Source organism: Falco biarmicus, chromosome 12 (assembly GCF_023638135.1).
Source record: "Falco biarmicus isolate bFalBia1 chromosome 12, bFalBia1.pri, whole genome shotgun sequence".
NCBI lineage: Eukaryota > Metazoa > Chordata > Aves > Falconiformes > Falconidae > Falco > Falco biarmicus.
The window spans coordinates 3,717,576-3,745,517 of record NC_079299.1 but is presented as its reverse complement, the minus strand read 5'-3'; the positions used below and the strand labels follow the sequence as shown (position 1 = coordinate 3,745,517).

Genomic DNA, 27,942 nt, shown 5'->3' with positions numbered 1-27,942 from the left:
GACGAGAGAGTTGGTTTGTCAGAAAATGGCATTAATTGCTGTCAGGCGGCACTTTGCACGATTAGAAGACTTCTGCAAATCTTACATCGTGGTTACTCTCCCAGAAGGTCCTAGCATGTGTTTCTTGGACACTGAAGCACGAGGTGGTTTTTAAATGCAGGCGCAAAACCTGATTCTGACCCCCCCTCCCCCCCCCCCAAAAAAAAAGACTATTATATTGTTCAGCTAACATGCTAAATATAGTATTTCTGTTAGCTTCCTTACTATTTGTTATTCACTGCTGAGATTAGCGGCAAGAGTTTTTGGAGTGTGCTTTTGTGTTGTGTGTTCTTTGTGGCATTTTATCCACCGCTTCCCTTGGACGCTGCAAACACTAGCAGAGGACCAGGTTTAAATTTGTTTCTGACCATGAGCAGTTTAATATTTTGATATGTGAGCTGTGTGCCAGAGCACTCAGGCCTTTTATTTATTTATTTTTTTCTTCATCCAGAGGCCTGTTTCATCCTAAAAAAACAGGCTGTTCATTTGACGGAAGTGGGACAGCCACCTGTAACTGCATTTCTGCTGCTCGGTAGCATATTATAAATCTCTGCCTTTGCTCAGGGGGAGGGGAGAGGGAAGGATTTGGGATGTTAAAATACTTGCCAGAGCCCTCTGCAGTGCTGCCATGACCAGAGCACTTTTGTGGGATGTTTGTACATTCCTAAGAATAACAAATTTCCTAAACACAGTTAAAAACTGCTTCAGTAGATGAAGTAACATTCCATTAACTTAGCGAGCTGCAGAAGTACTGTAAGTAAAAATAAATTCATTTTCCTGTCGCTTCCAGGCCAGAGCACTCTGCTGATGGTTTGTTGCCAGTTTTGTTTGGTTTTTTTAATTAAAAAAAAAAGCAAAACGATCCAAGCCTTCTGTACTAGTAAAATGTCAGCTAGTGGCAATAAACAGTTTACATGAGGCTCTTCTGCAACTGCCCATTGGCTCTCCACTATCTGGTGGAGCGTAAGTTATGCATCACTATGGTGATGCTGAAGAGGAGCGTGATTCAGAGGGGATAAAGCAGGACTGGCTGAGTGAACTGAATGGGAGCAGGAACAGAAGCACCTTTCAGGGGTGCACCCACGCTGCTCCCCGCAGCTCAACAGCCCGGCAGCCTCTGCCTCTTCCTCATCCATCTTCTGATTGCGGGGTTTCGTTTGTAGGAGGAAAGGCCCCGTGGACAGGTGTGTTGTATACATGAGAGAAACATGCATATACGCAGTGAAGCAAATTAAAAATTATTTAGATATCTTGTCTAACTATATAATGGGAAGAAATTAAGTGCAACGGCACAGAGTAGTCAATCAAAAGCTAATCTCCAGCTACAAAACATCAACAGATCACAGGCTTGCAACAAGCACTAACATTAAAAGAAAAAGTTTTCCCAATCCACAGCTACATAAAACTATTTTGTTTTGAGAAGACGCAGTAACATCTTGCATCACACCTTGCAATGGCATCTTGCACACAAGTGATGTGTCTTCAAAGGCACAGTGATATCCAGGAGGGAAAAGAATGAAAACGTTGAGTAGTTAATGCTGATTTGATCAGGCTTTTTATTATTTCTTTTAGGAAAAGAGAGTTTTCTTCTGTTAAAGGTGTACCGTACGATGTAATGAACTATTTTGTCGTTCTTAGGGTTTAATACTGTTCTCATTCAAGCTAGGAAAAATGCTCCTACTGTCTTTGACAGCAGGTTGTGTCCTCTTGAGGTTTTTCCTGACCACCCCGTGTCTGCCAGCCAATGGAGGCGAGCATGGGTACAGCCCGTCCTGCCGTCTCCATTACTGACCTGACTCCAGGTGCCCAGAAATGTGTGCTACCAGACATATGTCACATAGACCTGACACAGTCTGTCACCTCCTGAGCTAGGAAACCCACCCTGTGAACAGGAAAATGCTGGACATCCGAGCTGGGACTCTTTCCTGAGTCTCTTCTGGAGGAACTGACTGAGAAAATAGAACTGATGGACCTGAAAAAGATGCTTAGACTTGTGTCAGGTACTGGTGTTTGCTATTCTTGTGGTTAGATGTGATGATATACCAAAGATAAGCGTCTTTTTTGTCACTTTTGTTACATTTCTGAAAAAATAATGGGTTATAAGTGTACCTGGTTTTGGCCCTTCCTTATGTATCAGAATTATTCAGTTGGTGGTGTGATGCAAGACGTGATTGCATCTTCTTGAAACAAAATAGTTCCATGTAGCTGTAGATTGGGAAAACTGTTGGTTTGGGGTTTTTGTTGTGTTTTGGGGGGTTTTTTTGTTTCTTTTTTAAATGTTAGAAAGTGTTTCTTGGAAGCTGTGTGATCCTTGAACATTTTGCAGCTGGAGATTGGCTTTTGACTGACCTCTCTGTGCTGTCGCATTCGGTGGTTCATCTGTTCTGTAATGTGGCTGCGTACTGGCGAGGTGACAGCAAGCAGTATAGCAATTGCTGCCAGTAACTTTATAGTTTCCTTCAGGTGAGCGGGGTGGCCTTTAGGGTAAGAGGAACAGCTCAGTGCTTGGCTGTGCACCGATGGAGAAACTCTTGAATGACCTCCGAGAGTGGCTTCAGGTATCCATTCCGGTACCTTTCCCAATGACACTTACATTAGGTTTCTATTTTAGTTTATTTCTTTGTAGTTTATTCTGTTTGGTTTATTTTATCCCATTCTGAAATTTACTTTTGTGATAATAAACTCTGCAAGAAAGTCTTGAGAGGAGCGGTGGTGCAGATCCCAGGTGGCTGTTGCAGTGATTTACGACAGCCTCCCAGTTCCTGTAGAAGGCATCTTTGGCCATCCCTGTAAAATCCTACAGGCACTTCCAGTAAAACGTTGTCTCTGGGCTGTCCTGCCTTGATTTCTAGTCCCAGCTGAGATAATACTGAAGGAGAAAAGCTAGTCTGACTCGCCTGTGGTGGAGAAAAGCTGGTCTGAGTGCTAGAGGGTGTGGGAATTGGGGCTTAGGGTGTATGGGGGGCTCAGCTGTAGCCAGCCAGACGGATCGTGCATGCTGTTGGGTTGTCTTTTTGAGGCGGCTTTGATCTGGCTTCGCATCTGCGTGTTAGGGAAGGTCTCCTAGAATGGGTCGAGACATGAAAAGGAGTTTATTTACAGTGCGTAGCAGCTGAGGTTTGGGTGATTATTTCAGTGCAAAGATGGGAATTGTTTTCCATAGCTATGCGAAATTTTCATATGAACTGGAAGATCCTCACCATCTAACCTCCTGTTGTGAGCAAGAAGAGCTACTTCTCTGGGGGTGACCTGCTTCAACCACAGCTGAGCGGGCTGGGATAGTTAGCAGAGCTGCAAATCTGGCAGCACTGCTGCTTTTCTTTCATTTTTCCTTCGAGAGCTTCCCGTAGGTTTTCTCTCCCGCGGGAACCTCATCTCTGCTCACCGCCTTTAAAGCGTAAGATGTGGCTGTGAGAGGCAGAGGAACCCACATGTCTTCAGGCCTCCCTCGTCCGCTGCCTCTGTGTAGCATCCCTCCCGAGCGCTGGGTGCTCTCCTGGTGCGCAGACAGCGCCCGTGCTGCAGGCATCGGTACTTGCCCTCGTGTGGGGAGACCCCATGTCCCAAACCGTGTGACACCATCCTCACTAGAGGCTGTTTCAGTATCTGGAAAAAAAAAAAAAAGAAAAAAAAAGCTGTATCCTTTTCCCCAGCGAAGAAAGTAAGTGTTGTCTCCGCTTGGGAACATCCCGTGATGCCTGGCGTTGATGCCCTTAAAAACATTCGTTTTTTCACACTTGCCCGTGCAAGCTCCAGCCGCCCTGTCTGTGAATTCCTGTTCGGCTCACGGCAGAGGCAAGTGGGAGCGGGAGGCATTCGCATGGGTTACGCCTGCCTTTGCTCTGGGGACGTGCGCGCTGTCAAAAGCTGAAAGCTTTAATTCCTCCAGCTCTTGGGGCCAAGAGTAAGGAATTCCAAATTAAACAGATTAGCTGCAAGCTCTGAACTTCTCCCAGCTGTGCCTATGCCCCAGAGAGCGAGCAATGTAAATACAAGTTCACATTACACTTTGAAGTCGGTGTGTATTTTTGACTATTACACCAGTTCCTTATTTTCTAAAAGTAATGAAATGAGTAATGCAGTGGGAGACTTAATCCGTGTATATATCCCAAATACAAGCGAAAGCCAAGAAATTCTTATTTCCCATCAGTTGTGCCTTTTGCTTATGTTTATTTCAGAGGTATAGGTGGGAGAACTTTATTTTATTTTTTGTATCTAAGAGAGGTAGAGCAGCGTTAAATGTAAGTGTGGCCATATGTAGTCTCAAAATAAAATTTGAGGCAAATCAACATAAATCAAGCAGTATTTTACATAGAAGGTATGCTTCCAGGTTTTTTGCATAGTTAAGTAATAAACAGAATGGAGATACAAAGACTATGGCTGTAAAATACGGAGATAAATCTGCCGTATCTTACTTGGATGTCACAGAGGCTTACAAATGTTTAGGATATTTTATATACCATATGTGCTTTATTGCTTAAACTGCAGAGAATTTGTACTTTCCTGTGAGGCTGTTATGCTTTATGGAAAAATGCTTGAAGAATTGTCTACATTATTTGTACAAGAAATGGTAAAACTCATATGGTATCGTTATGGGACGCCTTCGCCACTGTGTGCACAGTATGCAGGGGTTTGCGTTAAATTTCTGTATAGCCTATGTGCAATGGACAGCACGGTTCCTGGAAATATAATTGACATGGAGTAGCATATGGGGTCCATAGTTGTTCTGGAAAGGTGAAAATATGATGACCAGGTGTTGTCCACAACCAGAATAACTTGGATAAAGAGCTCATCTTATTTTGAAGGGATTATTTACTTGTTTTTGTCACACTGTGTGTAGGTAAATCTGCTTTTTTTGAGCTTGAAACAGTTCGTTGATACTTGCCTGGTACGACCCCACCATGCAAAGTGGCACGTGTAAGATACATGCTCAGGTGTCACACAGAGAATTTATTTAGAGGATGTATAGCTTAACGGTTTTGAAGCCACGATGGCCTCTGGAGCTGGAGAGGCAACGAGGAACATATTTATAAAATTATGCTTTTCTCTGTGTGTTGGAATGCGAGTGCCGTCTATTAAGCATTCACTGGCTTTGTGCTTTGCAGAAGGGAGGGGTTTCCTTGCCATCCCCTGTTAGCTGACCCCACACTCCAATATTTCAAAAAAAGGACCTTTGTGTTTTCATCTGAGGGGATGTGCTTGAGGGTTTTAACTGGTGCCAAGTGATAGGGAAGACCCCGGGGGCATCTCTGGTTCAGGTGCTGCTGCTTCCCTGTGCTGGTGGAGGCGATGCGAAGCCCTGCCATCAGGGTGCTGGGGGACATGGCTGGGTGGCAAGTCAGCATCCTCAGCTAGCTGAGGACCAAGCTGTATCTGGATTAAAGTACCAAAGTCAATACCTTGAACTGCACCTTGGAGTAAGTAGGAAGTTATTATCAATAACTTCACCACGGGAAGAGATAACGGTATCCCCAGCAAGACACAAAAGTTGAGCAGAATTTTTGCTGCAGATTTGATCTGGGATTTTCGAAGCAACAAAGGACCCGGTAATAGCTACAGCCTATGAAATCTGTCAATAATAGGATAGGATTTCTCTTCCTTACACCCTCAAGGTATTAAAATGAAGAAATTAAGCCGCAACTACTGTTCATGAGATGCTGAGGGACTGAGTTAATCTGATAAATGGGAAGATTGTTTTCAGACAGAAGAGGATAAATTGAGATGAGTCGCAGCTTTTGGGTTCACTGCAACTGATGCATTTAGGATCAACTTATTTCAGCTAGCTTTCTTGTTTGCAATTTCAATATTCTAAAAATGGTATTTCCTTTCGCATATCTGAACCCCATGTGCTTGTAATTTAAATGTTATGGGCCGCATAACATACGTGGTAACGGAGATCAATAGCATCTTGTACCACTTTTACCCAAAATGTTTGGGTTACGTTTATGTGCGTCCCATGGGAGCCTTTTGGAGGCAAAACATATCTATCCTGAAGCCTGAGTTTACTGCAATTTGGAGGAAGAATGTCCTAACTCATAAGAAGGAATTTTGAGCACTCTTTAGAACAAAAAAGGACTTGGGAGAAAGGATTACTTTATTGCGTTGTGCAGGTGTAAAAGCATCAGTAGTGTAACACAGGAGAGGGTGCATTTCCTCTCGTTAGCATGACATTGTACAAACAGCTTTGAAAAATCCCTTTGGATTTTCCTCCTCCATCCCTAGCAGTTATCTGGGGGATCAGTGGGCAATAACAGGGGCAGGGGAGCCAGTATCTATTTCAACCCCCCACTTCTTGCATGTGTGTTTTTGTTAACATCAGCATCTTTTTTTTTTTTTGAAAATCATGTATCTGGAACAGTACTAAAAGGTGAAGGCTACAGCCTCTGACAGGTACGCTGAGGGTATTGTAACGGGATGAGAGCTCCATCTGCGAAAGTGGGTTTCTTCACAGACATTTATTGACTGAAGTTAAATATTTGGCAGGTGAACTTCAAACATCCTTTTGTTTTGTGACAGGAAAAAACCTGCCGAATAATCTGTAACATCACACTTTAAAAAGCGAATAGAAGCAGACGTCGTGGAAAAAGAGAAGTGCAAAAAAAAAATCAACATCTGGAAATAATAAAGGACACTGAAAAAAATCCATTCCTAATGAGAAAGGGAAATAGGCTGCAAAATGTGTTCTTTATTGTTAAAGACATTTGTATTTACTTACATTCCCCTTTTCTGTTTTCTTTTTCAGCCATGCATCTCAGCATCCCGTGACTTGCCCCTTGGCGTGGCCACAGTTGGGGCGACCAGGCTGCTGACCCTGCCGTCGTGCCTGCCCAGCATCACGCCATCGCCCTGCGCCGTCCCTGCAGCCCCTTGGACAGAAAGACCTCCTCTCCCCTCACTCCGGGGAGGATTTTTCTCTGGCTGGCAGTCGCTTATCTCTGTGAGTGCGGGAGGAGTTTCCCATGGCAGCCTTTGAGGCGCCTTCCTAACGCTCTCTGTTCCGCAGCGTGCCCCGCGGTCCTGGCTGCCGGGGCAAAAAGCCACGCTCCGAGCGAGCGAGCATCGCAGGAGCCGTTGTTAACAAATGAGGCTTGTTAAGATGAAGGAAGGTCTGAAAGCTTTAAAACGTGCCAGTCTAGAAATAATCAATATATACTGCTGAAGGCACAGCGCCGGCAGCCAGACGGAAAGGAGGAGAAGGGTGTGGAACGGGAGGAAAAACTGATGACCAAGTCAGAGACCAAACGGCTGTGATTTTTCTTTCCATCACTGCGCTTTATTTTGATGAAGTGATTGTGTGGGTGAAGGATACGCTGGCAGCTGCGTGTGCCTGAGCTATGACAGTCATTTGTAACTTGTTTGCTCCCTTTCTCTCTCTCTCTCCCCCTGTAAGTGGAGAGGAGAGCGCTCACAAAATAACTAGCATAGCGCAAATAGTTTTACTGAACAAAAAGGTCGAGAGTTCAAAAAATAATGAAGGACCAGCGTCCTCCTCCGTTGCAACCTCTCGTTTGCTCAGCCGCAGAGGGAGTGGGCTGTGCCACAGTTTATGGTACTTTCTGAATGGCTCTAAACTGGCCAAGAAATAATGGGGAAATGGTAAAAATAATGACTCGTAGGGTAAGAATTCTCTGGGCTGAACTTTGGCATCGCTAAAAATGAATCCTGTTCTAAATGCTGCAGATAGGGCTTTTGTGGCGCCGGGATTAGACGCTGCAGTGCCATGCAATTAATAAATGGCCTAACTATGGCTGGCTGTGCAGGAAGGGGAATAGCTTTAAGTCATCGTTATCTAACCTTAATTAACGGAGTAACATATACACAGGTGGTTTTATCTATATGAACTCTGCCTGCCTTGCGCTTTCTGGCAAACGTGAATATGTTCTGACATAACGAGAATAACTTTTTATCAAATGAACGATGTTTGTATGTGCCCTGTGGTGCTTCATTGTACTCGATCCCTCCTCAGGCATTTGCAATTTATTGCTCGCTTCTTCATCAGCCAGGAGCAGCGGGGAGGAAAAACTTTACATACCCTGCATAGGGATACAGGGAGCATTTACATTTCAGTGCATGATTTAAAACCACAAAGGCGAAATTAATTATTTACTGGCTGCAGCTCTGCTCTGAGGACATCTAGCTGAGCTCTTTACCAAAGATACTTTGTTTGATGAAGTGTAGCTTATTAATTGGTTTGAGGACCTGCACTTTTTCCAGGCCGCCAGCCAATTCAGTACTTAGCAGGTGCGTATGTGGTTACTTAGCCTTGACTTGTGTTTCACTGGCATTTTATCTCCTCCGGTGGATGCTTGTAGTCTATCCTTCATCAGGGATGTAGCACTCATCCTTAGGGCTTTCTTGTTTATAAGTCTAATGCTTTTCCAGCCCCCTCCTAACGTGTCCAGTCTCTAAGGTCCTAAGTCAGGGTTGAAGGAACTGACGTGAAGCAACTCCTGCCTGGGTCTGGAAGGCGTCTGGGACCAACCTACGCGTGCTGGTCCTGGCAGGAGGCACCTCAGATAGCAGCATGGTGTGGGTGATGAGTCGCAGGCTGGTTCTGGTGGCCACAAAATGCTCCCTGCTGCCTCTCATCTGGGGATGCTCATGCCCTGTTGCCTGCGTCCATCGCAGGAGGAGAATGTCTCCCTTGGAGACACCTCAGGAACCAGCTGCTCGTTGCATATGTTATCTTGGTGGGCTGGTTTTGCCCTGATGGTTGTAGTGTGTGTACCTTCGCCATCAGCAGTGAGTTGCTACAGCTTTTCAACTACACAAAAAAATAATCCCCTGTCAGCCTCCTGGTTTTGTTTTTGGAAACAGCTGCACCATTCTTAGTAAAATGCTGTTTTGTTTAATGGGGGGAAGGAGGGGAAACTTGACCTGGAGCAGAGACCTAATATGGAAGATCTCTGTCCATATTCCAAGCTATACATAAGCTGTATAGTTGGAAGTGTTATGCAGGTGGTCCTGTACCGCTGTGGGACTTTCTGCTCTCTCTGATGTAGAGGCTGCATACATCAGATGCTCTGAACAGCCCGTAAAGCTTAAATGTCCTTTTGATCCCCAACCCAGCAGAGCAGCAGGGATTCGTGGGCAGTTTATCTGTTTCTACACGGCTGTCTTAGAATGATACATGTAAAGCAGAAAGTACACTGTGTTTGTGAACTGCAAGCCAATTTTGAGCTTTGTGTGGTTTGCATTTTATAAGGGCTGGGTTCCTTTTGTCTTTCAAGATAATTTATTTCTGCTCATGTCTGTTGTTTCTCTGTAGATGGTTTGTGGGTAATACATGTGCAAGTGCCTCAAGTTTCTCCTACAAGATGTGTTCCACAAATCCAGCCAATTGGGTCACCTTCGATGACGAGCCACTCTTCCAGTCACCTCAGAAATCGGTTGATAATCAGAGCAGTTGTAAAGCAAATGGCCTTAAACTCAATCTGTCCAGTGTGCATGACTCTTCAAGTAGGTCATCTTCTACAGGCAGCACTCCACTCTCGTCTCCTGTAGTTGACTTCTACCTAAGTCCTGGACCACCCAGCAACTCTCCACTTACTACACCTACCAGAGACTACCCAGGGAGTCCATGCTTCCCAAAGCCTGGGATTCACATTCTTTATCCCATCCCCGAATGGCCATTGAACGTTAACCTTCTTCCATCACCTGGGATTTGCTCATCCCTAACCTCACAGAAACCGAGCAGCCTTCCTTTGAACACCTTGCCTAATGACCATCCAGTTAAGACTTTGGTCTCCAAATCAACAGACGAAGGAAGCCCTAATCCACCAGGAGGTTGTGAGGAGTTAGGAGACTCGTCCTCAGCACCAGGGCGCTTCCCGTACTTCCAGGGTGACTGTGCTTTTTCCAGTCCTTTTTGGAAGGAAGGATGCTTGCCCAGCACATCACCAGTTAACGTTAGCACACACAGGAAGGATAAAGCACTTGACAGGAGCATCTGTCATCCTAAAGACAAAGAAGCTTGCCACGATCAGAAAAGCCTTAACCAGGGCTCCTTCAGCTACATCTGCGAGAGGCTCGAACACCTGCAAGCTGACAGCTGCGCCGCCGCGGGGAGCCCGCCTGTCTCCAGCACTCGGGCATGGCACGGGCTCTCCCCCGCGGTCCCCTGCAGCCTCTTCAGGAGCCGGAACGTGGATGGGTGGCCATTCATGCTGAGGATTCCCGAAAAGAAGAACATGATGTCGTCTCGGCAGTGGGGCCCTATTTACCTTAGCGTCCTAGCCGGAGGTGTATTGCAGATGTATTATGAAAAGGGCCTGGAGAAACCTTTCAAGGAATTCCAGCTGCAGCCACACTGTAAGCTGTCCGAACCCAAATTAGAGAGCTATAATGTCTCGGGGAAAATCCATACCGTGAAGATCGAGTGTGTGTCTTACATGGAGAAAAGGAGGTACCATCCCAAAGTAGAAGTGATCCATGAACCAGAGGTTGAGCAGATGTTAAAGCTGGGCACCACAGATTATAACGACTTCACCGATTTCCTCGTAACGGTCGACGAAGAGCTTATGAAGCTTCCTGCTGTTTCTAGACAAAGGAGGAATTATGAAGAGCAAGAAATGACGCTGGAGATAGTGGATAACTTTTGGGGGAAAGTCACTAAGGCAGAAGGAAAACTCGTGGAAAGTGCTGTCATCACGCACATCTACTGCTTATGTTTTGTGAACGGGACTGCTGACTGCTTTCTAACCCTGAATGACCTGGAGCTCCAGAAGAGGGACCAGCGTTACTTTGAGAAGGAGGAGGAGAAGAAATGGATCGATATTCTCGATTACCATTTCCATAACTGTGTTAAAGTGCAGGAATTTGAACAATCGCGAATTATTAAGTTTACGCCCCTGGATGCCTGCAGGCTGGAACTGATGCGTTTCAGGACACAGTACAACGGGCAAGACCTTCCCTTTTCTGTGAAGGCAGCAGTAGTGGTTCAGGGGGCGTATGTTGAACTTCAGGCTTTTATAAACATGTCTTCAACTGCTCCAATCCCAACGCGTGTACCCTCTGTGAGATACTGTGAAAACATTATGATACGCTTTCCCGTTCCCACGCAGTGGGTCAAAGCACTTTGGACCATGAACCTCCAAAGGCAGAAGTCCCTAAAAGCGAAAATGAATAGGAGGGCATGCCTTGGCGCTTTACATGAGGTTGAATCTGATCCCGTAATACAAGTCTCGGTTGGAACAGCAAAATATGAGAGTGCCTACAGGGCGGTTGTGTGGAAGATAGACAGGCTTCCAGATAAAAACTCAAGTAAATAATTTGAGCTTTAAAATGATGGGCTTGGGCACACACCTTTGCTGTTTTCATGCTTGTGTACCTCCGTCAGCTTCTGTAGTTTGGGTTTTTATCTGTGTGGTGATACTGGTAGAAGCTGGAGTAACCTTTTAGGAAAAAGAGAATATAGCCTTATTTATTTATTTATTTATCTATCTATCTATCTATCTATCTATCTATCTATTTATTTATTTATTTATTTATTTATTTAAAGGACATTTTCCTAATTTATTTGATGGAGGCAGGTGTATTGCCAGTAGTTACAGGCATGCAACATCACGGAAGGGAATCTCAACATTCTGACTAAACCTCAGGTCTGCACTAAGACAGAGGGAAGGGTTTATGCTTCACATATACCAGCTGGGCAATGGTGGGCTGGGAAGCAAACGTCGGTAGGTAAAATGATTTGCCCACCCAATATGACACGTTTGATAGAAAAGGTGGAATTGTAACTCTTGGCTTTTTAGCGTCATTTAAGAAACAGCAGGTATGGTACATAATGAGAAGGTACTGTGGTCAAACTTGCTGTAGGAGGCTGGCTGTGCTTTTGCAAAGGCTAATATCTATTGCCTCTTTTCTGGGGTTGTGCCTTGGGGTCGTACGTTCATGGCAATAACTGCACTGGCAGAAAATGCATCCTGCTTTATCCCCATTTCTCTCTGGTGATGGTACCTCACTAAAAACTTGCAGCAATAAAACCAGCGAAGTTTATAGTCGCGTGTGTGGAAGTTGTTAATTTCCCACCAAGTCAAATAGTTAATTTACCTTAATTTAATGGAGAAAATATGACTTTCTGGAGAAGGAAAATGTAAATATATGGTTTTACAATTCCAATTTTTAGTCACATTACCAGATTAATAGTGCTATATAGTACTTTCCTAAAGGCATAAAAATTATTGAGGAATATAGTATTCTGCTTCAAGGTCAGCAGAGTGAAGGCATTTGATCCTTTGCTTGGATCTGCATTATGTGTATTTGAGGCCTTAGGACTCTGTGTAAGACAAGGCATCTATTGAAGCATTTTGCCTAAAATATCTGTAAAATTTGTACTTTTAAGAAGGGGGTGGGTACGTAGTATTAACAAATGGATTGGCCTAGTCTCGTAGTATCCTAACTGTCTGGACTAGCTACTTCTTTAAAATGTCCAGAAAAGATTTACTCTTCTTAAGTCCTGGTTTCTGATATGCTAGTGCTAAATAGACATATCCACTCCCAGGTTTTGTCATCTAGATGTGTGTGCAGGTGAAATTTAACATTCAAAACTATTAAAAAAAAAAAGAGTGAAGGCAAAAAATCTCCCGAGGATACTTCCTCCACCCACACCCCCCATTTTTAACTAATTCTAACTTATATGTAATTTGAATTGTTGTTTAGGTACTTATGACTTTACCTTATTTTTTTACTGCTGGATATTTGAATTGTGACCAATATTTCAGTGACAGAAATAACAGATTGACAGAGAAACTGAGGCAGGAACCAATGAAAGGGGAATATTAGCCTAAGCCTATATATGAACTAGATTGCTTTTGGTATTAAAAGAGCATTTGAAGCATCCTGCATCAACATGCTAATGTGGCAGTTGTGAGAGCATGCATTATTGCATGGCTGCTGGCAGACGAGAGCTAGTATTTTGACTAATGATGCTGCATGGAAATACTGGTCCCTTTTGCATGCAGACTGCATCTTGCTTAGGCCATCAGGTCTCCCAAACCTCGAGCAGTTGGGCCTTTCGATTTCTATCGATGCACAGCGCGGGAGGAACAGCACAAATGCCACCGTGGTCAGCTTCAGAAATGCTGTCGTGTTAACGCCATCTCTGGTTTTGCTTTGGAAGAAGCTGTGGTTGGCTTGGACCTGTGGCTAATGCCATATAGTTCCCCCCGAATTGGCCGATCGCTCCCTTTTACACGCTGCTTGTTAGCTGGGTACCTCACGCTCTGCTCAGAGAGGATGCCGGTGGCTCCCAGTGATGGGCAGAGGAGCTGCAGCATCATCAGGCAGGTTAACGCAAGGCAGGGAGCCAAGCCAGAATTAAGGGTGGGGGGAGAGAAATGGCAGAGAGAGGGAAGATAAAGGGAGGCAGTAAGGGAGGGGTTGGGGACTCTGGAAAATAGCCAGAGAGGGCAGAGGAGCTGATGGAGAGGTATAAGAGAACTAGTAGGCAGAAGAAGATTCTTCAGGTCTTCAAAATCCATAGACATGTAAGATGCGCTACAAGGCTTCAAGGATTTCGCTGTGCTGCTGTGAGCCACGTGTCTTCCCAAGGCTTATGGGACTGACCGGCTGGGTAGCTTTTAATATTCTTTGCCATTTGATATAGATTTGCTTCTGCAAAATCAAGTCAGCAATTGAGTCAGGCAATTTTAAAGAAGTTTATAAGTTTTCCAAAAGTCTTTAATTCTCTGCAGGTCATTCACCTTAGGGTTTGATGTGCACAGTGAACTTCAGATTTATATTACTTGATAGTAAGAACTGTTTTTTGTGGCATTCTACAGCTTTACATTATTTTCTACCAGTAGCTTAAACTTTTGACATTTGAATAATTCCTCTGGCTGAGATCTCCAAAATAATTTGTATCCCTGAAATGTTCTTGCGTTCGAAAAAACATTTTGGTAGTAATACTGCCCAGTCAAATTTTAAACCTCTCTATCAAGTTTTCTGTATGCAGTTAAGAGTTTAAAAATAGACTTGTCCCAATGCATGCCAAAAATCTGGAGGCAGTCAAACTAATAGAAATATGTAGACTTTCATAATGCATTTACTGCAGGGAGAAAAATATGCCTAGGCTTTTGCTTTCAAAAAGCCTTTGTCTGTCTTCTTAAAAAAAAAGGAAAGGAAAGGTTGCCTACAGTTATATAGTGATTCTCTTTATAGACATCGAAATATGTTAGTATCCACTGGATTCTGCTAAAGTGTTTCCTTACTTTCCTTAGAAGAGCGCGGGCCAAGCAAAGTCGATGTGAGCTGCGAGATACTCCACATTTTCAAAAGCTGCCTATGCTTATTCAGTTATATAGATGGAGAGTTTGGAGCCAGAATGTTAGCATTTTTTTTAAAAAAAAAAAAAAAAAAGGTAAAAAGCTCTAGACTTAAAAGGGTTGATCCAATGAAGTTTGAAAATTCTGCAAATTGAATCTACGCTTGTGAAATTGGGGCATCGTATAAGGAAACGTCGAACATATGATTTCAGCACAGCACTGGGGCCAGCCTTTGGGTGGCAGCGGCTGTATGCACCTGTGTTGCCCAGGGAGCTGGGGAGAGGTTAGACTTTGAAACCGGCTGTTTTAATCTCTTGCTGTGTAAATTTGTGCCCTGTGGTGTTTCCTGCTAGGATACCTCCATGCTTGGGCCGTTGTATAAAGCAACAATTCTTCAGCTGATGATTTCTCCTTTTCTTCTGCATCATGGAGCCACACTGAGAAAGCAGTGATTAAGCAACACAGAGAGATGGAGCCAGGGGAGCTTGTGGCTGCTGGCAGCCCTGCTGCTGCCCTTTAGCATCTGAGCATGGGCTCCAGTATGGGAGCTGATGTGGTTCCCAGCAGCATTCAGCTGCCTCTTTTCTTATTTTCTGAACTGCCTAGGTGGAAACTCCAAGCCATGACTTTGCCAGGTGAGCTCCATCTCTGCCCACCCACCTCTTTCTGGCACCAGCACCATTGCAGACTGCTTCTTGGTGGTGGTACCTTCCCACTCCCTATGCATTCCTCCCAGAAGGTGGGATAAATGCACCCATTTAGACATAGCTGCAGGGGTTGTTGACCTCTAACAACCCTACTGTCAATCTGTTCTTTGTAATTGTTGACGTTTTAATGTTCAAAATAAGACTTTTAGAACTGGAGCTGTTTTGGTAAAAATAGAATTAGTACTTAACTGAAATAACCACCACATTTTTTTGGCCTAAACTGCTTGTTTTCATGAGCCTTTCTCAGATCATTGTTGCTTGGATGCTACTCAGACAGGTGAATAAGAGCTAAATTGTGGGAGTACATGCAGCAAAGTTAGATTATTAATTGTTTGTGAAATGCTACATGAATGCTAAAAGACAGTCTGAATAATTTTGTTTGTTTGTTTATTTTGGCTTTCTTGTTGTTATTCTTCAAGAAAGACAGCAAGAATTTGGAACATATTTAGGAAGTAAGAGCCAGATTTTCAGACATAAAACAGGAAAGTCTTAGGTGTCTCAATTCACAAAAGTCTTAACAAGTTGCCTAGACACTTAAACCACAGGGTTTCTGCCTCTCATGTTCGTAAAAGCTCACTTAGCTCCCCGAATTATCTGGTTGCCTTTCAGGAGTGATTAGTTTTCACCAGTCCAGGTGATCATGTCTCCACAGAGCCTGATGGGCCACATTTTGGATAGCTGGGCTTGAATCTGAATACGTTGTCTTAGCCTGGTGGACGGACTTACACTGTGCCTGCACCAACCCACTTGTCTCTCCACACCAGTACCTCTTTCTCTGTTTCTGGCCAACATCTTGCATTTTCAGCATTACAGTTTCTTTTGCAAAAGGATCTTGTACATGCAGCCTCTCTTTCTTCTTCAAACTCCGGTGTAATACAAGGCCTGGGAAGCAATAGTTTCATGGAGCAGAATGACAAGGACTGGCCAGTTTTAGGTGAAAACTAAGGCAATGGTCACAGTCTTTCCAAGTGTTGGTTGATCACTTTGTTGTCTGACAGCCGATGGGAAGAAGTTGCTCCAGCAATGGGCAGAAGAACTTCTCCACAAGTGAAGCGGTGAGTACCTCCTTCTGACATTGACATTGGTGCAGGAGACGCATGGGCTGGGGGCAACCCTGTGCAAAAAGGTCCAGTGGAGGCTGCTCCAGAGGACCCAGAGCAGTAACCTTACTCAGATCCCAAAACTATTGTCTCTCCTCTGCAGGTTACCACCTAGTGCAAAGGAAAGACCCCACAACTCATCAGATCCAAACACAGACCACCTTATGGGTGTGAGTTATCTGGAATATAAACCCTGAGACTTTTTTTAAGGGCTAATCACAACTGTGCCACGTCTAACAGTGAAGGCTGTAGCAGCAGACCAAGAGGAACGGCCCGTTTGTGCCTGGGCTTAAGTGGACATCTATCACCCAACATTTACCATCAGATACCTGCCCAGGAAGATTCCAAGCAGTGGTTATTTCTGGATTCCCTTTTGCAGAAGACAAAATAATTTCCTGGACAATTCCCATTGCTACTTGTTTCTCCATAGGTTTCCCTCCCACAACAGGAAGATGCTGAACATGGTCTCCAAAAGCCTTTAGATCTACTTTTCCTTCTACCACAAATGGACTCCAAACGATGCTACTCTTCAGCAAACCCTCTCTCCTCAGATCTTGGTCAACCATAGCCCCAGAGGCAGAGTGCGCCGCTTTCCTGGCCAAGGCATGACGTGCCATCTTAGCGTTGCAACCCCTGATGTTTTCTCCAGGACACTTGTCTTGTGGCTGATGTGCAGTCTGCACATCCCAACACAGCAAACAGCACAAAGACCAGGTCAAATAAGTCTGTTGCCAAGCTGCATTCTGGCACCACCACAGGAAAGTGGAGCTGGTCCTGGGAGCCAAGAGGAGCACAGCTCAGGTGGGTCGTGGTGCCATAGACGGGATGACATCTCACAGTTTGGCACTGGAACGGCGTGCCTCTTGGGGCCTCCTTCACCGCTGGTGCTGCTGTCACCACAGCTGTTGCTGGGACGATGGCAGATTCAAGGATGGAGAAGCCCACCTCAACAGGGGCTCATTCCACCACGTCCAGGCAGTCTGGAGGAACGACTGTGGATCAAGAGAGTGTTAGTGCAGGAGAAATGGGCTTGGACACAGCAAGAAATGGCCAGCAGCAGGACAAGGCTTATGTCACAAAGGTATACAGATCTGCCTGTCACGAGTGATGAAGTGCCATCTCCTCCTCACACTTGTTTAGTGCTCCAACTTCATTCTCAGGAGGTTGGCAGGTGGCTGTAACACTTGTTTCTGACTTTGTTCCCTCCTCTATTTCAGTAATAAAGTCTCTAATGTAATAGTTTTACCTGTCTCTGTGTATTGTCTTGAGACTTTAGCCACATGCTGCACCCCCCTGGCATTGTACCTCTTTGCCGGCTTGCAAACCGGGTACTTTGTGCTTTAGTGCCTTGAAGGACCCTGTTCTGTAGCGTGCTCAGAGATGTGAGTGATGTCTCGCACATGCCAGGAGCACTGATTTAGCACAAATGGCAGTCGGTACCGCCTACTCCACCCCCATACCTTATAGCCGCGTGGGTCACTGAGCCCGATTCATGCCCGAGTGAGCTAAGCAGTAGGCTGTTACATGAAAAGGAGATGACAGTGCTGCTGCTTTTGGTCATGGGCTGGGGTTTGGGTGGTGGTTGTCATTTTTTAAGTGCGTGTGTGTTGTAAAGCGTCGTGCTTTTGGTGAGGCAAGTGGGTTGCAAAGTCGGCAAGGAGGGGTGAAGTTTTTCCATCCCATCTCTCCAGCCTGTCCTGCTCGGTTTGATTTCCCTCCCTCTGTGCTGGCTTTGGTGACAGCTGGGCACTTCCTTCTCACCCTAAAGATGCTGTTGTGCTGGATGTATTTAGAGCAGCTTCATTTCCAGAGCTCAGGACTTGGGCATTTTTTGTTGCAGTGATCCCTACCGGTCCCTTTTATGGTTCTGCCCTTGCATTTCTGAGTGCAAGCTGTAATACCCTTCCTACAGTTTCTGTAATGCATTCCTTAGGAGCATGTATTAGAGCTGTGCTTTGGTAGAAAGAAGCTGCTAGTGGGGAGTGGATGCTGGCTGTCCACTGTGATACATCTTCCTTTAAAGACACCTGTAAGACTTCATGGCCAGTGTTTGATACTCTTCCATGGTGCAGGGTTGTAGGCGATGTGTAGATAGCATTATTTTCTGAAATCCAGTTCAGGTTTTCTCTGAACATTGCAAGAAGTTAAATAAAGAAATGGCATTTAGGATAAGGATCGAATATAGGATGTACTGCTGGAAGCAAGCCTGCAGGGGATGCTTGTAAATCAGCCACGTCCAGCAAAGCCCAGACAGTGAAGGACTGCACTTGTCCAGGGACGTGCCCCTTGTCTGACTGCTGGCTGTAAATGCTGCTGTGTTCTTGTGTGTGTGTGCCTTCGGGGTCAGCCGAACAGAGAGAAGCACTTGCAGTCAGCAAACGGCTTTTTAAGCTACTGGTTACTGTTGTTGTTACTAAACATGGAAAAAAGAAAGGGGAGAAAAAGAGCTGGAGACCTCCCCATCTGAAGTTTAGGGGCTGATAATCCAAAGGATAATTCTCATTCCTTTCTCCCCTTCCCTCACCTTTTCTTCAGGCAATCAAGTTTTAATTGGGCTGTTGAGTGTAACAGCAAGGAAGAGGGAGGGAATTATTAATTATACTAATTACATAACTAGTCAAAAGGAAAAAAAAAATGTTAAATGTTCTAGTGAGTGCGATTAAGACAAACATGAATTTCATGCTTTAAGCCTTGGTTTTTGCAGATCTATTGACTTTATGCCAGACCTGGAATGAAAGCTGGAGGATGGTTTATTGAATTAGACTTTGTTCTGGTGAAGTCAGAGACATGTGTGACAGAACTCTGCCCATCGAACTGCTTAAACATAAATTATCTCCTAAAATCAGAACTGGCTTGGGCAGGCTGGGAGGCAGGTTGCAGGGAAAACCTGCAGCACAGACCAGAGGACGCACCCCGCCCAAGGCTCCCAGGAATAATGGAGATGTAGCTTTTTTATTTATTTTTGCCTTATGAAATGCCCATGAGCCTGTGGATGTGGAGCGTTACAGCAATTTTTCCCGTGGGATGGATAAAGCTCAGTGCATGTTAACTCCATCTTCAGTGTTTCCTTCATTCTGATACGAAATTGATTCCTGCCACCAGAGAAAGGCAGTGCATAAAGAATGGGACGCTTTTGCCTGAACTTTGAGATGCCATTCAGTGTAATGGATGAAACCCAAATAGACACTGCCAGGCTTGCCTTTGACAAAATACAGCCAATCCTTTCTCTGCTGGTTTTTTTCTGCCTGCAGCCAAATGGTAGTTAGTTGTCTATGCTGATGCTTAAAATCCGGGAGAGGCGGAGAAATGCAGAATTAGTACTTTTTGCCCTGAAGAATTTGGAGAGGCAGCTGCGATATAAAGGATTCTTTTCATTATGTTATGTTATACTGCTTTCATGCAGATAGTGAGCCAGCTGACCTCAGTTTCTTCGGAAAGCAGGCTTTTCACCCTGGTGTTCCTGTGCGCCAGGAGAAGGAGAAATGCTTTCCCTTACATTGCCACATATAAGAAACTCGAAAGCAAGCGATCCCTAAGATCTAAGGCTGGATTACAGTAATTTAGAATATGCTGCACTATGTGGGCAGACCTTCACGATTCTGTTTTATAACATGATGGTTACTTTAGTAATACTTTTGTTTGGAAGAAATGGGGTATGTTCTTTTCCCATAACAAATCAAGCTAGAGCAGGGAGTCCAGGTCGCCCTTATCCTGGCAGCTGGGATATATCTTGTTGGAGCAGCACTCTGAGCTGTGCCATTATCTCGCTGCCATAGACATACTGTAATAGATGATGTTACACAAGATAGCTGTAGTACTTGAAATAAACACTCCAGTAAAATTCCTACAGCAGAGGGCTCTGGAAAGGGTGGTTGTTGGACACAGGGCAGCACATCTACTTTGCCTTAGCTGGGGCCTTCCAGTTTTTATTTTTCTACGAGAGTAAGAAATGTATTTTTAAGGGAAAACTGAGATTCTTCCCTAATAGTCTGAATTTAGCAACCAATCCCTAAGTTTGCAATACTCTTCTCTCAAGCAGAAGCTGGAAGGTTCTGGTAAATCTTGTCTAAATTAATTCATAAAACTGCAATGATTGTGGAAAGCATGCTGAAGCAGACAAAAAATGAGTGAGGGGCCACCTTACGCCCATGTAGCAAAAGGTTATAGATAGAATAATCTTGCATCATAACGACAGCTCTGCATTAGTAAAAGATAGAACTGTGTTCTCTTGCTGTAAACAAAGAAAAGACAATTAACTGATGGTGGTTTTTTTGTTTGTTTGTTTGTTTGTTTTTTCTTTTCCAAGGTTCAGATCATCCACACAGCCTGTCTTACAAATTGGAACTGGGATCAGACCAGGAAATACCGTCTGACTGGTATCCGTTTGCCACTGTCCAGTTCATTGTTCATGATACCTGTGCCTCAGGAACAGAAGTCAAATCACTGGGCGTAGAGAGCGATCTGCAGCCCCAGAAACACGTGGTCCAGAAAGCTTTTTACAATTGCCAGGTATTTTCGGGGCTGTTTTCAGTGTTTTCCTCCTCTTCTTCCTCCCCACTCCCCCATACAGCATTTGCAAAGCAAATGTGCTTTGTATTCTCAACATATCTTGCATGTACTTGTGATAATGACTTTGAGCAAAAGAATCATTAAAAAATAATTCCTTGTCTGATCAAAGAAGATGCTGAAAAACAGAACTGCAAATGAGGCATTGTTTTTCTTCAGTTACACTATTTTTGGACTTAGTGGTTTTGAAATCGGTTGGGTCTGGAAATGTTTTGATACTGTGTCAAAGCTTTTATTTGTGCCATTGTTACAGTTCACACTTTCAGTGCACAATTATTTGCTAATTCTACCTGTGTTTTGTTTTGTTTTGTTTTTGTTTGTTTTGTTTTCTAACTACAGGTTGAAATTGAAAAGAAGTGGATTAGGCTTGATGGAGAAGATCCAGATAAGGCTGGGAACTGCCTAATGCAGTAAAAGAGGATGGGAGGCAACATCATAGGATATTAGTAGGAATCAATTTACATAGGAAATTTATTGTTAGAAGAAGCGCAGTGACCTAGTTTAGGATAAACATGGTCATTGAATTTTCTTTTTTTTTCTTTTTTAGTGCTTTTGGGTTTGATTCTGAAAATCAGTACTCGTTTGACTGGCCTGCGTTCAAGTAAACTTCCTGTCGTGGGAATACTGGTATGAGTAAAGTCTCCTTGTAAATACTTGCAGAATGTGAGCACTTAATTGACTGATTCCAATACATTATTTTCCTGTTGTGTATCTATGACTTGGGAGTGATCTCATACTCCATACTGAAACCTAATGGCACTACTCAAAGAGTTCATGTCAGTTGGACATACAATATTCAGCAATAAAAACTGCCAGAGTGCTTATGTGCAGACCAGCATCTGTGTAAGGTCCAGCAGGACCAATTACATCTTTTAGCGGTGTTTGAAAACTAAAGTCCCCCATGTTTCTGCTCCCCTCGATATATGTGAACAGAGCAAGTTGTAATATTATTCTCAACAAAAGCCTCAATTAATGAGTTGGAAACTGGGGTGATTTCATTGGTAAAATGGGAAAAGTTCCTCCGCAATAATATTCTTCATTTTTCTGTGGCTGCGAGTGTTTCCTCCCCAGCACTTTATAGGCTCACTCAAAGTAATCTCTTGGGTAAAAAAACATATGGCAGATGTGAGTGAACTGTCTGTGCCAGCATTAGACAAATCTTTTTTCACTGCTGCAGCGAGTGAGACAAGGGGCAGATCCTCAGCAAGTGTAACTCACTCGGGGCCCATTGCATTTGATGAAGCTTGGAGAATTTACTCCAGTGGTGGGTTTTCCCCACAAACTGAAAAAACAGTTGGTCGCTGCTGTTTGCCCTGGGTCTCCTTTAGAGGATGCAAGTTCCAGATGTTGATTTGGAAACTGCAGGAACTCTTGCTTTGAGTAACTTCTAAGACAGTCTTTCCATGCACGGGAGGGGAGATGTTTTCATGCTACTGGGCTCTGAAGGCATTTTCTGTGGGGAAATAATGCAGGAATGGACTATTGCAAGAAAAGCGAAGCGGTGACGCATCAGCAGGCAGCTTGAGCTACTAATCCTGTATCAATGTGTTAACTGTTTTTTCAACAAACTATTGGCATTTAGGGAAAGGTTTTAAACGCTTCCCCTCATGCATTATTCTCTTTGTCATTTTGTAATTCCAGGTCTGAAACATTCTGATAAATTAAAAAATTGCTCCTGATACTTTTAGTTTTCCTTCCCCCTGCAGTTTTCTTAAAATTATCCTTACTTCAAACTCAAATTAGTGGAGGACAAAAATATAGTATATGCACTAAGTCTCACTTTATATTTTGTACAGCTTGTAACTGTTTATATGAACACTGTGTAAAAATACAGATAAATGTTATTCCCCAAAAGTAGAAATACGTGGGATATGCACTGAGAAAATTACCAGTCTGAGGAAACAGAAGGCCATAATATGAACCTAGTTCATCACAATACTTTCCCCCCCATTTGGAAGCTGAGAATGAAATGGGTAATAGATTCTATAGTAAGTCCTGAGGGCAGGTTTTTTATGGGCATTGCATTGCCAAAGCCCCAAATAGACTATTACGGTATTTTGGCTTCTCTATATATCCCTTTTTATTAGCAGATTATATTATTATAGATCTAAGCAAGCGTTTGAGTGCAGTCATGATCCAAATATGTCTCAGCTGTTGTTGTATCCTCCATCCGTGTTTTGACTTGAGAAGCCATTGGCACCTTCAAGTCATGTTTGGTTTTATTCCTATTTAATTTTGATTTATATACTTCTCAGCTGAACGAAGGGGCACAGTGTGCGCTAGGGCGAAGCGTTTATACTTCGCCTCACGGCAGAGCTCTGCAGTTTGCTGAAGCCCATGGTTACACTAGAGCTACAATATCTGTTAACCTCTTTGCTCGGTAAGGTAGAGGAAGCAAAACAGGTGTTGCAGATACCTGCACTAACCTTTGTCTGAGGCTGGCTGGTTTTGATTGGCATTAATACAGCTCATTCAGTAAATCTGTTAGCAGTGGTTGCTGTTCAGAGCCTGTCTTGCCCAGCTGGCCCCTATTGTTCTGTTTTCAAGAAGGATGGACAGCCAGGCTGTTCTGGGACTCTTTCACCTTAGGATCACCATGTGCAGCACTTGTCTCCTGGGCATTTGGCACCTGGTGGTGTTACCGGTCCTGCAGAAGCATCGGCTGCTTTTCTTCTGTCAGGTATCTGCTGTATCTTGATGTGTCTAAGAAGCCTGTGTAGCGTTGACCCCTCGAGATGTGAGCTATCCTTTTGAATGGCCTCAGTGATGAGCACCCACGTTACAAGTCACCTTTCCTGCTAGCGCATCTGTATTACAGCAGGTGTAGTGAAAATGGCCATTCAGCCTTACTGAACTCGTTAACATAAAAAACGGGAAGCTACAGCTTTATCTAAGTTGCAGACCCTTGGTTTTCCATCTGAGACCTGCCAGACTCACCATTAATTTTATTTGGAATTGGATCAAGTTCACAGGGAATTAATTCCACAGAAATACTGCCACACTGTAAGTTCAGTCTCAAACCGATGTTTGTATGCTTTGCTGTCAGAATATTTAAAAATAGGCTGCAGTTTAATGGCAGAAAGTTTGGGTTGTTTGACTCCTTTCCCCCCCCCCTCAAATTCTAACTTCCTATTCTACAGCAGCATGCCAAAGCAGAAACACCCTGGCTTTTTTTCTTCTGCATTGTCCAGTGCCCTTCAGTATAACCTACTGAATGAACATTCTCAATGTTTAAGACTTGTTTGTTAACATTTTCGATGAATGCTATAGCAGGTGATAGCGAGTAAACAGACTGGCTTTGATTCTTTAGAAATCTGGTCTATATGTAGCCTACCTGTAATTTTGGGAGGGGAATGGAGGTGAGGAATAGTTGCAATAAGCCATTGTAATGCTCAGTGTCCAGCTAGCAGAAGGACCAGAGCCTTAAATAATCCATGAGGTACATTGGCATCATGTGAGGAACCAGGTTTCACACGTCTCTGATCGCTGCTTCCCACAGCTAGTGCCTGCAGTCACTGAAATGCTTCCAGCTGTTTGGGTCACTTCGGATGCTGACACTTCACTAACATTTACTACAGGGCTGTATTTAGAAATTGTCTGTTTCCTTCACAAAGGACCAGCAGGGTTTGGGATATTTTATATTTTAAACAGGAATCAATGAGAACAGCTATTTTTATAGTGTGTTTGCCTTATTTACAAAGTGTTGTATTAGCTGAAACTGACAAACTTCGAATTCATCTTTCTCGTACTATTTTATATTACTGTATGTAAATGGTACTTGATGTAATTTTGGATTAAAACACCCATTGAAGTCAATGGAAGTCTTTTAAGTGACAAAATGGGATCTGCATCAAAGTCTTTTAAGAATAAAGGAGAGGCAAATAAAAAAAAAAAAAAAGAGAAGAAGAAAGGAACAGTGGTAATGGGCAGGAAAAAAAACCACTATAGAAGATTCTTGATGCTAGTAGGTAAGCAACCTACACTGCTTGCTTATTCCAACCAGAAAAGAGCACAAAAGAGAGGAAAAGAGGTGTTACTGGGTGTCAAAGTTGAAGCTTTGAGTGATTGGGAACAATGGTCTGGCTGCCCCTGTGTAGCAGCTCTCAAGAAATGAGGATGATGATGCACTCCATTGAATGATGCCAAGCTGCTGTCCTCCTTATGCTCCTTGGTTTTTTTTTCCTCCCAATTCCACATTAATTGTCTAAAAGTACTTTACATCTGAAAACATGCTTTCACGTGTTGCTTTTAGTTGCATTTATTTTACTTGATGGACTTCTTAGCTGCAGTATTGGTGTCCACACCTCTATTTTACATTTATTTATCTTTTTGTTGACTAAACACAGTACCTGCTGCAATTGGTAGTTCTTAGCTATAATTTTGATAACTCTGAAGCAGTACTGTTATTCTTAATGGAAAATATAATTTTATTTGGGTCTTTTGTCAGTATAAGTATAAACAGATCGTGCTGATAATCTTGTAATAACATTTTGTAGATTGCCTATTGATTAAAAAAATAAAGTTGTATTTCAAACTAGCAGTTTCTTGTCCCCTTACCAGAAATTTACCAAGCTTCTTTTACACTTGCTATAATTAACTGGTTGATCTTGTATCATCAGGTATTGCAGTTTATTAGAAAGAGCAGTTCTACTGTGAGTGGGGGACATCGCTCCTCGTCTTAGATAAAGCTAGTTGCAGGAAGCTGAATAATGCACTATATTCTGCTAATGATCATTTATGGCAGGCCCTTTTCTGGCCTTCTTTGCATAACAGTAGTAACCCAAAGAATACAGAGTTTTTTCCTGTTGAGCTCTTCCTCTGATCTCGCTGGGATATTTGAACATAATGTAGCAACAAATGTTTTAAGACTTCCAAAAATTTCAAAGTCTGCTCTTCAAATGAGCCATTACTAGGGAAATAGTGGAACCTCTGTGGGGAAATAGGGAAATGAGGCAGAGGTTTGTGGGGCAGCATTCAAAGGATGAGCTTTAAGAGTAAAATAACCATGCCACTTCTCCTGCGCTGCTGTCTCTGTAGCAAACCAGTCAGCTATTTGGGGAAACACTGGGAAATACAGTTAATATCCATTTTCAGTTTATTGGTGTTCTATCCTTCACTGAGCACCTGCAAATGGAAAGCAGGTGTCTAGCAGAAGTATAGTCTCCTTCCAGAGTTTAAACAGTTTGCAATATTTAAAAGTATCAGTGAACAATATGATTCAAGTACATGAAAAAATTAGATGGTAAGTTGCTAGAATACAAACAAAAAAATGAAACCATTTATTTTTGGGACAGTTTCTTAATACGTGCTATGCCTAGTATGTGCTATTTTATAGCCCTGTTCTTAGTAAAAACAACCTGTAATTTTTTACAATAACAATCATAACACGTTGTAAGTGATGTTCATGCTCCCTGCTGAAGCCTTACTGGTAGAAATAAAAGAAAAAGCATCAGCTCAAATTCTGCTTTGAAATCAAACAAAACCCAGTGCGATTAGGCATTTCAGGTTGTGGGTCTAGCATTACGTTGCATTGTGATGCCCTTTTTTGTTTAACATAGAATAACTTTCACTTCCATTTGCATTTTCAACAATAAAAGTCTGAGGGGAAAAAATCAGAAGTGGGGATGTGCTGGGAGTGGAAGAGACTCACGCTGAGAGACTGGCAGTGGAGGTAAGAGGGAGGAGGCTGGGAGTGAGCAGGGAGCCGGCAGAAGGGCAGCAGGCAGAGCTTGTTTGCAAGGGCTGAGGAGAACTGCTGCCTCTCTTAAGTCAAGGTGAAAAGTTTACTTGTAAAAGAGACTGAAATAGAAAAGCAGTGAGGAAGCCATGCAGAGAAATGCCTTCAAGGGAAGGTATCGAGAACAAAGTTGTGAGTAGCTGCAGGGGGAAAAACGAACTGAATGCTCTCCTTCAGTGGGGAGGAGGAGGAGCTGGGAGCAGCTGAAGAAGGAGGGACATGGGCAGAGCTACCGGAGGCACAGCAAGGTGGCTGTGAGACTGATGGGGCACAGTGAGAGGTGCCCTACCCAAACAAGCCATGCTGGTGTCTGCTTGTGGCATGCCACGGCTCAGGGCAGTGCCGCGCCATGCAGCTGGCTCTGCTTTCATATAGCACTGATATATACATATATATAGTGCTGCCATGACATGCCAAGCAGAAGAATTGCTCAATCTGTCTTGAGCATCCCTGCATCACATCTGTACAGCTGTCGGAAATGGTAACCTATCTTCCTGGACAGGAAGATCTCACTCAAGCAAGGGACCAATGACACAGGCATGCTATAGGAGATGCAATGAAAAACATCAAATAAAACCCAGCCTGGAACAGAGAGGATTTAAAGCAAGAACCTGGGCATTAGGCTGATGATACCCAGAGGTAAGCTACCACTGTAACCTTGTCAGACTGCTCTCAAGGGAGGGACCTTCATCTGTCAAGTCATCTATAATGCTGAGTAGATTTTACTGCCTAAGTGTAAGTACTGACACCAGGATTTATATGACAGTTCATCTGAAACGGAGGGAGCCATCCACTGCCTGGAGCGAAAAGGTGAAGGGCTGCTTTAGCCCCCTTTCATGGAAACCCATTAATATCTTTGCTGCTAATTGCGTGGTTATAACATCAAAAGGGGTGTGCAGAAGATCTAATTCAGGTAGATCTACGCAAAAGTAGAGTTGGGGAAAAAAAAAAAAGAAGAAAAAAAGACTGAAAAGTACATACAGTATTAGGACAGGAGGAGCCTAACCATGTTTGCTCAGAACACGAGGCTCAGGAAGATGACCTTGAGCAAATATTGGGGTCCTCACATAAATGCTTCCAATGGCAATGCAGGTTAGTCTCCATACATCTGAGTTATTCTTTAGTAGAGTTAAATTGGTATCAATTAGGCAGTAAAAAGGAGAACCTGACTGCTAAGCTGTGCTTCAACCTGTCTCTCAGCATCACTTGCTGGATGATTTTAGTGGTATGGTGGGTGCTGCAAAACTCACTGCTGGTGAAAGGGGCTACCATGGTCACTCAGCTTTATTCCTCTCCAAATTACCAAATGCAAAGTTAGTCAGAGCAAACTGGCCTTGACCAAAACATGCTGCTCTGCTCTTATTTAACTTTGCACTAAAACTGCTGGACTTCTGCAATCATCTGCTCGACTGTGAACTTCCAGCAGCTAATTCAAGTAAGGAGAAATTATGTTTCTGGTATTTACTCTCCTGCTGCAGCCTGCCTCTGTGTGGTTCTGCAGGTAAGAGGCAATTATGGACAGGTGAGGA

General features: G+C 43.6%; 1 protein-coding gene and 1 long non-coding RNA gene across 4 annotated transcripts in view; both read left to right on the top strand.

The window, feature by feature from the left end:
- STON1 (stonin 1) overlaps nt 1-25,213 on the top strand; it is a 35,039-nt gene extending 9,826 nt beyond the window's left edge. For 2 of the 3 annotated variants that reach the window (XM_056356849.1, XM_056356852.1), the window contains exons 2-5: nt 6,782-6,976; nt 9,308-11,301; nt 20,417-20,619; nt 21,016-25,213. In XM_056356849.1, coding sequence (XP_056212824.1) covers nt 9,357-11,301; nt 20,417-20,619; nt 21,016-21,090 — 2,223 coding nt within the window. In that variant the 5' untranslated portion in view covers nt 6,782-6,976; nt 9,308-9,356 and the 3' untranslated portion in view covers nt 21,091-25,213. The remainder of the gene's footprint in view (nt 1-6,781; nt 6,977-9,307; nt 11,302-20,416; nt 20,620-21,015) is intronic. The other variant, XM_056356850.1, reaches the window with a different exon arrangement.
- On the top strand, nt 11,335-17,352 carry LOC130157389 (uncharacterized). The gene is made up of 2 exons (XR_008824843.1): nt 11,335-16,065; nt 16,214-17,352. It is a non-coding gene; the product is annotated as an uncharacterized LOC130157389 (long non-coding RNA).
- Nucleotides 25,214-27,942: the final 2,729 nt, after the last annotated feature.